The following is a 12819-nucleotide window of genomic DNA, read 5'->3' as shown; positions in this document are numbered from 1 at the left end:
GAGCTAACCAAGCGTCCTGAACAGTGTTTGCTAAGACACTTCAACTGTGAGCAGTTGGCACCCCTAAATTCCCTCCATGCAGCAGTTTGGATACCCAGAATTATAGTCAGAAAGTTTCTAATAGGTAAGAGGAAAAGGTCCCTACTAGAGAAAGGGAGAAGAGTAGGGGCTTCACCTCTGACAAAGAAATCACCTACCACATGCTTTATAACGCTAGCAGAAAAGAACTCACAAGACTCTAGCAGGGGTGAGGCAGGATGGACACATCATAGCTTCTCAGACATTCTCTGCCAATACCCGGCATTGAGGATTATTTGTTGGTGTCCTTAAATTCCCCAAGGAGATAGCATTAGCTCTCTTCTCTTACAGTAATAGTACCCTGTCATTTCTCGAGGGCCTTGTAGGCCAAGCACTGAGCAAATGTGCCATATATATATATATATATATATATATATATATATATATATATCATCATCATCATCATCATCCCCGTTTTACAGATGAGAACACTTAGGCTCTGAGAATTCAATCTGCTTGCTGGGGGTCTCCCAGCTAATCAGTGGCTAGGCAGGATTGGAACTCAGGTCTCTCAGTGTCCAGCTACTGTGCTCACTCTTCACATCAATGACTGCCCTTGAGGGACACATGTCTATTCTGTTGCTTTAGTAGGAAGTGGCATTTTCCAGCCCATATTTTGTGCTATTTCATACAACTGTGCCAGGATTTTCAGAAAATACACCTACACTTGCTTACAAAGCCAACCTCTGATTGGAAAACCAGAACTTCCTGCTATTGGCTGCCACCACTCCTCTTGAGAAACCCTGAATTCAATCTCCTCATTTAACTAACTGAGTCCTGGAAAAGGAAAGGGATTTTTTTTTTTTTTTAGATTTTATTTATTTACTCACGAGACACACAGAGAGAGAGAGGCAAAGACACAGGCAGAGGGAGAAGCAGGTTCTCTGCAGGGAGCCTGATGCAGGACTCAATCTCAGGACCCTTAGATCATGACCTGAGGAGAAGGCAGACACTTAACCACTGAGCCACTCAAGTGTCCCAAGAAAAGGGATATTTCTCCATAGTTGATTTTGTGGAGAGCTACAGCTTAATCCTGAACTTCAGACTCCAAGCTGAGTGGTGGTACTTCCTTTCTTCCCATTTCTCTCCCCACTGCCCACTCCCTGCCTCCTCTCCTCTCTCTGCTTCACTCCTGCGCTCCATTCTTCCCCATCCCTTTCTTCCACCTTCTGGCTCTGCTCATCTTTATCCCCACCTTACATTCCCTTTCACCCTCTTCTTTATTTGTCTTCTTGACCCTCCTCCATGCTCTCTATCAGCCAAGACTGCCTCTCTGTATTGCTTGTCCATCTGTCCCCTGTGCCACCAGCATTAGCCTGCCAGCTTCTATGAGAGAGTGTCCACCATAGAAAAGGCCTAAGAACCAGCCACTGTGGTTCAACACTCGTAAAACAATCAATGTGATTCATCATACCAGCAAGAGAAAAACCAAGAACCACATGATCCTCTCATTAGATGCAGAGAAAGCATTTGACAAAATACAGCATCCATTCCTGATCAAAACTCTTCAGAGTGTAGGGATAGAGGGAACTTTCATCGACATCTTAAAAGCCATCTACAAAAAGCCCACAGCAAATATCATTCTCAATGGGGAAGCACTGGGAGCCTTTCCCCTAAGATCAGGGGAAAGGCTTTCCTCAGGGAACAAGACAGGGATGTCCACTCTCACCACTGCTATTCAACATAGTACTGGAAGTCCTAGCCTCAGCAATCAGACAACAAAAAGACATTAAAGGCATTCAAATTGGCAAAGAAGAAGTCAAACTCTCCCTCTTCGCCGATGACATGATACTCTACATAGAAAACCCAAAAGCCTCCACTCCAAGATTGCTAGAACTCATACAGCAATTTGGTACCGTGGCAGGATACAAAATCAATGCCCAGAAATCAATGGCATTTCTATACACTAACAATGAGACTGAAGAAAGAGAAATTAAGGAGTCAATCCTATTTACAATTGCACCCAAAAGCATAAGATACCTAGGAATAAACCTAACCAAAGAGGTAAAGGATCTATACCCTAAAAACTATAGAACACTTCTGAAAGAAATTGAGGAAGACACAAAGAGATGGAAAAATAGTCCATGCTCATGGATTGGCAGAATTAATATTGTGAAAATGTCAATGTTACCCAGGGCAATTTACACGTTCAATGCAATCCCTATCAAAATACCATGGACTTTCTTCAGAGACTTAGAACAAATTATTTTAAGATTTGTGTGGAATCAGAAAAGACCCCGAATAGCCAGGGGAATTTTAAAAAAGAAAACCATATCTGGGGGCATCACAATGCCAGATTTCAGGTTGTACTACAAAGCTGTGGTCATCAAGACAGTGTGGTACTGGCACAAAAACAGACACATAGATCAATGGAACAGAATAGAGAACCCGGAAGTGGACCCTGAACTTTATGGTCAACTAATATTCGACAAAGGAGGAAAGACGATCCACTGGAAGAAAGACAGTCTCTTCAATAAATGGTGCTGGGAAAATTGGACATCCACATGCAGAAGAATGAAACTAGACCACTCTCTTGCACCATACACAAAGATAAACTCAAAATGGATGAAAGATCCAAATGTGAGACAAGATTCCATCAAAATCCTAGAGGAGAACACAGGCAACACCCTTTTTGAACTCGGCCACAGTAACTTCTTGCAAGATACATCCACGAAAGCAAAAGAAACAAAAGCAAAAATGAACTATTGGGACTTCATCAAGATAAGAAGCTTTTGCACAGCAAAGGATACAGTCCACAAAACTCAAAGACAACTTACAGAATGGGAGAAGATATTTGCAAATGACGTATCAGATAAAGGGCTAGTTTCCAAAATCTATAAAGAACTCATTAAACTCAACACCAAAGAAACAAACAATCCAATCATGAAATGGGCAAAAGACATGAAGAGAAATCTCACAGAGGAAGACATAGACATGGCCAACATGCACATGAGAAAATGCTCTGCATCAGTTGCCAGCAGGGAAATACAAATCAAAACCACAATGAGATACCACCTCACACCAGTCAGAATGGGGAAAATTAACAAGGCAGGAAACCACAAATGTTGGAGAGGATGCGGAGAAAAGGGAACCCTCTTACACTGTTGGTGGGAATGTGAAATGGTGCAGCCACTCTGGAAAACTGTGTGGAGGTTCCTCAAAGAGTTAAAAATAGACCTGCCCTACGACCCAGCAATTGCACTGTTGGGGATTTACCCCAAAGATTCAGATGCAATGAAACGCCGGGACACCTGCACCCCGATGTTTCTAGCAGCCATGTCCACAATAGCCAAACTGTGGAAGGAGCCTCGGTGCCCATCGAAAGATGAATGGATAAAGAAGATGTGGTCTATGTATACAATGGAATATTACTCAGCCATTAGAAACGACAAATACCCACCATTTGCTTCAACGTGGATGGAACTGGAGGGTATTATGCTGAGTGAAGTGAGTCAATCGGAGAAGGACAAACAGTGTATGTTCTCATTCATTTGGGGAATATAAATAATAGTGAAAGGGAATAGAAGGGAAGGGAGAAGAAATGTGTGGGAAATATCAGAAAGGGAGACAGAACATAAAGACTTCTAACTCTGGGAAGCGAACTAGGGGTGGTGGAAGGGGAGGAGGGCGGGGGGTGGGGGTGAGTGGGTGACGGGCACTGAGGGGGACACTTGACGGGATGAGCACTGGGTGTTATTCTGTATGTTGGTAAATTGAACACCAATAAAAAATTAATTTATTAAAAAAAAGTACAATACAGCAGAGATGGAACATGAATAAAAAGACACAAATGCCATATTTATTATAAGCTTTTTAAATATTTTTAACAGAATTAAATGTTTTACAATACAATATGAAAAAAAAAAAAAAGAACCAGCCACTGTGCAGGGCCTCCTAGAATCTTCTTGGGGAACCACTGTAAGAATCATGCTCCCCTCCCAGCACCCACCTGTGTTAAAAGTAGAGCCTCGGCATTCCTGGATATTCCTTAGACATCCCAATTGAAGATGATTCCTGATGTGCTTGCCAAGAAACCCTTAACCCTGCAGCTCCAAGCACTGGGTTTCAGAAGTGTGCATCAGTTCGCTATTGGTTACCTGCAAGGAGTATCCTCAGTTTATACTTTCACAAAGATGTCTAAAACAACTCATTATAGTTCTTTCAAGCAGCAGGTTCTCAGGCAAGGCAGCTCCCCCTTGTGGATTTCCTCATCTTGTCTTTAAGATGCATCAAGGTCCCTCTGACACTATTGTTGCATGAGCAGGTAAACGTGCTAGTGCCATTGAAGAGCTGCTGGGGTGAGAGAGCCACAGTCTGCTGGCTGTTTCCACCCGAGCTCCAGAGTGGCTGCTCCAGATGGACTCACTGCAGGCCTGGGGCTGGTCCTCTGCTCCTCAGGTTCTGAAAGAAATCTGATCTCATCACTTCCTCAGGGATGCCCAGAGCCTGCGGGCTGATCACACTAAATTCATCATGACACTCTGACTGGCAACCCAGGAGGCCAATTATTAATACTACTTATTAATCCTTATTAAGAAAAAGATAGTTAATTCTGATGGCTGGTGTATTCTTTCTCCAGAAGGAATGTCAACATGAGAGAAATGAATGCAGTGTGAAAGGCTGGTTGGTCAGGAAAGAAGACAAAAGTAATTTGTGGTGTGACCCCTGAGGGTTCAGAAACTGAGCTGTGAAATCCAGGGACACTTGAGCAGCTTTGAGACTGGAGGAGGAATCATTTCCCTCAGGAGCCCCAAGCCTTCACATTGTGCAATCCTCCTGCATGGTCGTGGCAACATGTTGGGCATCTGGGCCACTGCTGAGGGTGCCAGATACCCCCATCTTTCCATGGTGTGATCACAACACCTTTCTGCCCTGCCCACATCCACCTCTACCCCTCTTCCACCTACTACCAACCCTCAACAGTTTGTACCTGTGGATGCTTACTGGAATCTTAGACAAAGATCCACAGGGAACCCACTGGGAATCCACTGAGTTAATGAGCCATTTGAGTGCCAGTGACCTGATCTTGCAAGACCTGCTACAGTTTGCAAACTGACTTTGATGCAATGTAATTAAAGCACCTGCAGAATGGAAGTCTGCCCCAGGACCACTCAGAAGGAGCCCTGATCCTTGGTCACTGTTCTCCAAAGAAAAGCATGCAGCGCCTGCCACCTTGTGGCTGCTTCTAATTCTATAGCACCCCGACCAGACAGCACAGATGCTTCTCTCCCCAGACCACCCACCACCCCCATGGAGTCTCTGGGGTACAGGGAAATAGGCGGGGCGGGGGGGGGGATTCCCAGGCTCTGATTTCCTTTCCTGTTTGTTTGAGCCACAGTCTCAAACCTGTGGAGGCCAACCCAGGGAAAAAGGCCCTGTGGCTAGCTGAGATGGGAGAAGGCAAAGGGCTGGAGCAGGGCAAGGGGCTGCACTCATGGGTGAGGCAGCAGGTTGTCCGGCCTGTGGAGGGCCTTGGACTGATGCTGCAGGCTAGGCAAAGCCAGTGCCCCCATCTAACCCTAGCCCACTTCGCAGCCGTGGGGTGTCCCCACAATGTCCCCATCTGTTAAGGAGGGCTCTGACCAGGTGACTTTTTAGGTCTCTTCCAGCTCTGATATGGCATCTAGGCAGGACCATCACAAAGCAAGAGAGAGAATCCCATCACATCACTGGCATCCTGGGGCTGCTTTCGCCTCTTTACTCCCCAAGGGGCAGTGTCAGGTTCTGCTGTTTGCAACCAAGAATCCAAGGCAAGGTGGTTAATGGGCAAACCCTCTCCTGCCTGAGCTGTTGGGTCCGACTGGCCACTTGGGAGAAGGAGCTGGTCAGCGCATCCCCAGCACATGCTTCCTCGGAACACCACAGAGCCAAATCTGGCGGATAAAGCATTATGGCTGAGAGCATGGATCCTGACGCCTCCCAGAGTCGTGGGGCAGATTCAGGTTCCGTCACTAGCCAGCTGGTAACTTGTAGAATTTCTTTACCCTTCCTATGCCTCCATTTCCTCACCTTTGTAATGAAGATAATGAGGCTATTGACAGGAGCAAATGGCATGATGTTTGCAGAGCACTTTCCAGGACCTGGGGAGTAGACAGTGTCTGTAAATGGCAGCTATTCTGTGGACATGCGCTGTTTTTACAAGTTAAGGGACGAATGACCTGGAAGGCAACTGGGAGATGATACCGGCTGCCTCCTCCAGTTCAAAAGTGGAGGGAATTGCCCTGCTTTCAACAAACCAGACAACGTCTACCCAAAGCTGTAGGGGCAAGGTCTCCCTGCAGAACCATGAGGGCATGACCCCGGCCCTACAGAGCCCAGCAGGCCCTTTACTCAGTGGGTCCAGAAGACAGGACCATCACTCCAGTGAGTCCAGTGGGCAGAACATTGGACCAGAGAGGATTATTTTCAAGCTTTAAGATCTCACAGAGTTTGCACTGCTAGGTTTTAGACCTGCTTAGAACCCATCATTCCTTCCTTCTTTCCCCTTTCTCTCTTGTGAAATGGGAATGTTTAGCCTATGCCCGTCCAACATTTTATTTTGGAAGCACATAACTTGTCTGGTTTCCCAGGTTCACCACTGGTGAGAAATTCCACCTCAGGGTGATTCGACTTCCAGTCTCACCTATATTCTATTTAGATGGGACTTTGGACTTTAGAGTTGATGCTCAGGCGCATTAAGGCTTTGGGGGTTGGTGAGATGGAAGGCATGTATTTTGCACAATGAGAAGGACATGAATTTGCCAGGAGGTGGTAGGGGTAGAATGCATCCTCTAAAAATTCATTTGTTGAAGCCTAATCCCAGATGTGATGGTAATGGGAGGCGGGTCTTTAAGTCACAAGGGTGGAGCCCTCAAGAAGGGAACCGGTGCCTCTGTCAGAAGAGGCAGAGAGCTAGCTCACTCTCTTTCCATCTTATGAGAACCCAAGGAGAATGTGTCAGGCTGCCAGAAGAGGACTGGAAGAGGACCGATGTGAGAACATGACCATGCCGTACCCTGATCTCAGACCCCCAGCCTCTGTGAGAGGCAAATTCCCATTGTGTGAGCCACCCATGAGCTCCCCATGACACTGTCCATTGACAAAGGATTCCTGGCTCCTGTTGTGATCAGCTCAGGCTGCCGTAACCAAGTGCCACAGACTAGGTGGCTTAAATAATAGGAACTTATTTATTTCTCATAGTTCTGGAGGCTGGAATTCCCAGATCAAGGTCCAACAAAATCAGTTGCTGGAAAGGACCCTCTTCTTGGCTTGCAGAAGGCCGTGTTCTCACTGTGTCCTCATGTAGTAGAGAGAGAAAGAGCTCTCTTCCTCTTCTCATAAGGGCACCAATCCCCTCATGGGGGTCCCACCCTCATGACCTCAACAAAACCTAACTACTTCCCAAAAGCTTCACCTCCTCACACCATTGCCTTGGTTGTTAGGACTGTGGCATATGAATTTGGGAGGACACGAACATTCAATCCGTACAGCTCCTAAACATGCACCTACATTCCTTTCCGGTAAATCTCCTCCCATACCTTTTCCTTTTGTCGTTTTTCTTTTGCAGCAATGTGAATGGCAGGAAAATCTTGCCCTCGTCTTCCCCCATCCCACACAGCCAGGAACACAACATCACCAGCACCTCCCTGGAAAGCAGGTCTGTCTCTCCTCCCTCTGATGCCCCTGACGGCCCCCACCATGGGTGGGATGGGGCGGTTCTCTTACCCCACATCCTCAGTAGCCCCTTGCCTGGTTGCTGCACAGACAGAGCTCAGGGCGGGCCTCCACCCTGGCACCCCAGCAAATCCCTGCAGTCTCTCACAGGTGCTGAGTCCCAAAGCTGCATAGTTTTCTCCCTCTGAGAAAAGCAAAAGTCTTGGAGGAGAGCAGTCTAGGGGAAGGACAAGCCAAAGCAAAGGCCCTGAGGCCAGAAGGGATTCATGTTATTGAGTAACAGAATAACAGGCTGTATGTGCGGGTCACAGAGCAAAGCCGATAAGGCCTCTCCCCAGCAGTGCTCCTGTGCCCTCTGACTAGAACTCTTGAGCACCTTTCTTCCCCCAGCAAGACTCTACTCACCTCCCAAGCCATCACCGGCTGAGGTCCAGCCAAGGCCGACTCCAAGTTCAGACAGAGAGAAGAGCCCGGCACAGTCCTGCCAGAGCACTTCTCAAGGGTTTCAGCTGGATGCCAACACAATTACTTGTGATGATGAACAGCCCTTTATTATGTACTGTCCTCACTGTCTTCTAAGACAGTGGGTACTGTCATCTGCTGTGTGGAGTGACTGTATGAAGCAGAGGCCTGGAAAGCTGGGAGGGCACTGCTTTGAATGTTCTCCAGGAGGGCATATATTGGATGGCAAAAGAGGAAGGAGAAAGGCACATACATTCTTCCTTTTTTAAGGGAATTTCTTGGAAATCCCACACTTCTTCTTTGTGGGATTTCCAAGTTTCATTGGCTGGAACCTGGTCACCTGACTGCACATAGCTGCAAAGGAGGCTGGGAAATGTAGTGTATTTTTTTCTATATTGCCATGGCAATGTACTCAGCTAACTATCATGTTTTTACGAAGAGAGGAGAGAATGGTTATCTGCCCCGAGAGCAAGCAGCTAAGCTATGGTAGGTGATGGGGCCACACAAGGCAGATGTCCTAAAGGATGTGTCCTCCAAGTCAGGTGTTGAAGGAGACAGGCCCCAGGTGGAATGGGCTTGCTTTAGGTAAGGTGGGGTGGGGACTGGGGGAGGACAGCAAAAGTGCTGAGACGAAGCACATCCAACCATGCAAAGGTCCTGGAGGAGAGCAGTCCAGGGAAAGGACACAGCCAAAGCAAAGGCCCTGAGGGCAGAAGGGACTCATGTTATTGAGTAACAGAATAACAGAATGGCAGAGAGGCCAGAGCACAGTAGGGGGGGCGGGGGGGGGGGCAGGGCGGCAGATCACACAGGAGGAGAGTCTGAGTGAGTTCCATTCCAAGAAGGATGTGAGAAGCCACTAACAGGATTAAGATGGGGTGCAGGGGGAGGCATGATGCGTTTGCATGTGAAAGGATTGCTATGGCTTCTGCCCAGACCTGGTAGAGGGGTGAGGAGGCAGACAGTGGTCCCACAGCCTCCTGGGTGAGATCTGGTCGCTGAACATGGGAAGCACTTGGGAAAGGTAAGCATGGAGCCCAAGTGCAGTAGTGATGTGTGACATGTGGTTGTCCTCAGTGTCCCTGAGAGGCCAGCATCATCCGTCCCTCTCACCGGGGACAGCCAGACGGACTCTGACATCCTGGCATTCATCAAGGCCAGACAGAGCATTCTGCAGAAGAAATGTAAGTGCACCTCCTCCAGGACCACAGGTCACCCCACTCCACTCACCAACCCTTGGGGGCAGGAGGGAAAAGGCCAGAGCAAGAAGTGAGCTGAGAAGGAGGTAGGAAGCTTCCTGCATCTTCCTGGGACCACAGAACTGACTTGTGGTCACTTCACATGTGCCTGGCCTCTGCTTCCCCCTGGAAAAGGCTCCAGGAGGCAGCATCACAAACACCAAGAGAGGCCCAAGGGGCAGCAGGCCCAGGGAGCTGCCGCCCTGCTTGGGAAACCCTCCCTCCATCTTGCAGATCCTCACCTCCTTGTGTTCTCTGTCCCCAAAGCCAGTTCTCATCCTCTCAGCCTTCTCCATACAGGAAGGAGCTGAGTGAAGGTTTGGTGGCTTGAGTCCCTGGCTAGAAATACCACTCTCTGATTGGACCCTGGTTCTTACCAATGAGCTATAGATGTAGACACCATTTAAAGGCTCAGGCCTGAAGGGCCCATTCACAGTTAAAGAAGAAATTCTTGTGGTGTGGCAGGAAGAGAAAGAAAAGGCCCTTCCTGGCCTTTGTCACTCACTCCCCACCCCATCTTCCTCTCGGCAGCTGCCCCCCAGCTATGGATAGGCCTTCTCTTCTCCTGACTCCTATCTGCCCAGAGACCCACAGGGATGAGACCCAGGACCTTTACCCCGGCCCTACTTTTAACCTCGTCCCAGTAAGCCAAAGGCTACCAGATGGGCTGAGCATTGCTTTCCCGTGTCAACATCCTAATGGCCGAAATGGAGGACTTGGATCCCCTAATGATTGACACCTGCCCCAAGAGACCCCCATCCAGTTTCACGTCCAACTCTGCAGTTTAGACACGAGGAGGTTTGCACATGGATGGGCCATCTCAAGCAAAGGGTGTCCTTGCCACGTCATCCTCACCAAGCAGGGACCCTTGCTGAGACACCAACCTGCCCACTGTTCTCTCTCCACCACTGGGATCAGCACCACTGTCGCGTCTCTCTGAGATAGTTCAGCTTCTGCCACCAACTGCCACCATACCTTGCCTTCTCTCCTCAATTTCCTTGTTTAAAAAAGAAAAGAAAAAATTACATTCATATTCTGTGATCTCCAAGACTTCATGACCCCCAAATCCTCTAATGATACATATCAGACACTGAATAGTACTAAACAGCCAATCTGTTAGCAAACACTATTATTTATTGGGCACCTTCTGTATGCCAGGCACTGTATCAGTGCTGGGGCCATAACCATGAGCAAGACGGAGTCAAGGCCATGATGTCCTGGAGGTAGGGAAGAGACAGACAATGAAGTCACCGACAAACACTTAAGATCACTTGAGGCGCTGGTAAGCACTAGGAAATGCGAAAATCTGTAACATTGTAGAGAGCAGCGGGGTAGAGCTAGCTGGGGTGGGGAGCTCTCTGGAGAGCAGAGCTTTGAACTAGTAGCTAAATAATAAGAATAGAGCGGACACACAGTGTCCTGTGAGCAAGGGTTCCATGCAAAAGGAGAAGAAAATGAACAGTCCTAGAGGGAGGGAAGGGGGCCAGAGTCACTGAAGGGCTGAGCAAGGGGCAGGAGCCAGCTCAAAAGGCCTTGTGGGAGGGAGTAAGGAGCTCAGCTTCTATTCCAGGTGCAGTGGAACCCACTGGAGAATTGAAGCCATGGTGTGAGCTGGTCTGACAGGCTTTGGCAAGCTCACTCTGGCCATTGCACACAGCAGAGGCTGTGAAGCCCAGGAACAGCAGTTATCCTGCTCCTGGGGAGGTCCAGGTGAGGGCGAGGGGAGCCTGGCCCTAGTGAGTCGTGAGGGAGAGGAGAGCTAGGAGGGCTCGTTGGCACCTGCTCTGAGCTGCTAATAGGATGCGGATGCCATGGGCAGAAAGGCAGGGAGGGGGGGACACAAGAGGGAATTTGCTGAGGGAATTCAGAGTGCCAGTGGGCCCATCTGATGTTGCAGAAGCCCTTGGAGACCCCAAAGGAGATCACTGGGCCCCTGAACATGAGTCTGGAGCTCCGCAGAAGGTCCGAGGGGTGTATAGAACCATGTCCTGTGTAGAAGCCCTGTCTAAGAGAGCAAGCAGGGTTATTCTAATCGCTGACACAGACCCCTGGGCACCCTGCCTTTTGGAGGTGAGCAGAAAGATCCAGCCAGAGCTATAGGAGGGCTCGGCGAGGGTGAGAGAAGGGCCAGCAGCGCAGTGAGGGGGGCTCAGGCAGGCCTGCAGGAGAACGTGGTCCGGGGGAGACCGGCCAGTAGAGCCCAGGGCCGCTAGGAGGCTGGGGAAGCGCAGATGGGCCGCTGCCCGCTGGCCGCTGTGCATGTCCTGGCAGCCCTGGGCAAGCGCCCTGTAGGCAGGGGGGCCGGGAGGAAGACAGGCCCGGTGCAGTGCTTGAGGAAGGAAAGGAAGGAGCAGGAGCAGAGGAGGGGAGTGGGGGCCGCTGTCCCGGGGCTGAGCTGGGAAGGAGCAGCCGGCAGGCTGGGGCTAAGGAGAGGCAGTGGTTCCACAGACGTGTTTACGCGCTGAGAGGAGGGGTGCAGTACAAGGCAGGTGGGTGATGTGGGAAAGAGAACCAAGCCTGCAGAGGAAGGAGAGGGCATGGCATCCGGGACCCAGGTGGACGGAGCAGTTTGGGGCTGGGACGCTCCCCTCCCCTGGAACCAATGCCTAGAAATCAACCATTATTCGTCCCCTCGAGAAGTCTACACGTAAGCAACATTTTTAAGTTCTGTTTACTCTGCTTTTGCCCACATAATAAAGACGTTGTTTCCAGCCCTCTCAGAGAAGTAGGCCTGAGCCCGAGGTCTACGTCGGGACGGCATCCTCCTGCTACCACGGTGCCCAGATGGTACAGAAAGCTGTGCTGAAAGGCGGGGCCCTCTTAGGGCATGGGGTCAAGTCTGATTCCCCCACTTGACAGGTGGGGAAGCCGAGGCACACCAAGTCTGAATAACTTGCCCAGCTAACAAATGGCAGAGCCAGGATAACCCAGGTTTCCTGCGCTCTCTCCACATGGCCACATGGTCTTGAGAAGCCACTCGGGGGTCAGTCGGGCGTTTGCCTCTTGGCCTCCACCGTCCCTGCAGCTGGGGAGCTTTGTTCTCCAAACAAATAGCAGCCTGGAAGTAACTCCTCACAACAAAAGTTCAAGGGTTCAATTTCTGTTCTTAAGGGAAAACAAAATAATCTTGGGTTCTTGGTGACCACAAGGCTGCAAAGGAAGCTGAAGAAGGGTGATTCCTTCTTCACCAGGGGTTCCTGTCCCACCAGGGGCCAGCAGGTGCGGCCTCCCCGACGTGACGTGCGGCAGATGGCTGATCCCACCACGCAGCCCACTTATCAGGCCTCCCTGTCAGGCACACACGTGGGCCGGGCCCCAGGCACCTTCGTCAGCCAAAGCAAACACTTCCCTCTCCCCTGCCCGGGGCTCCCTCTGCTCCTAATTTAGT

At 49.7% G+C, this 12819-nt stretch overlaps 1 protein-coding gene across 1 annotated transcript in view; it reads left to right on the top strand.

Moving 5' to 3' along the window:
- KIF6 (kinesin family member 6) overlaps positions 1-12819 on the top strand; it is a 375439-nt gene that overhangs the window by 358522 nt on the left and 4098 nt on the right. Inside the window, exons 20-21 of the mRNA XM_055329543.1 lie at positions 7625-7714; positions 9271-9377. Coding sequence (XP_055185518.1) covers positions 7625-7714; positions 9271-9377 — 197 coding nt within the window. The remainder of the gene's footprint in view (positions 1-7624; positions 7715-9270; positions 9378-12819) is intronic.

Source organism: Nyctereutes procyonoides, unplaced genomic scaffold, assembly GCF_905146905.1.
Source record: "Nyctereutes procyonoides isolate TBG_1078 unplaced genomic scaffold, NYPRO_anot_genome, whole genome shotgun sequence".
Taxonomy (NCBI): Eukaryota; Metazoa; Chordata; class Mammalia; order Carnivora; family Canidae; genus Nyctereutes; species Nyctereutes procyonoides.
This window is presented reverse-complemented; position numbering and strand designations above follow the sequence as displayed.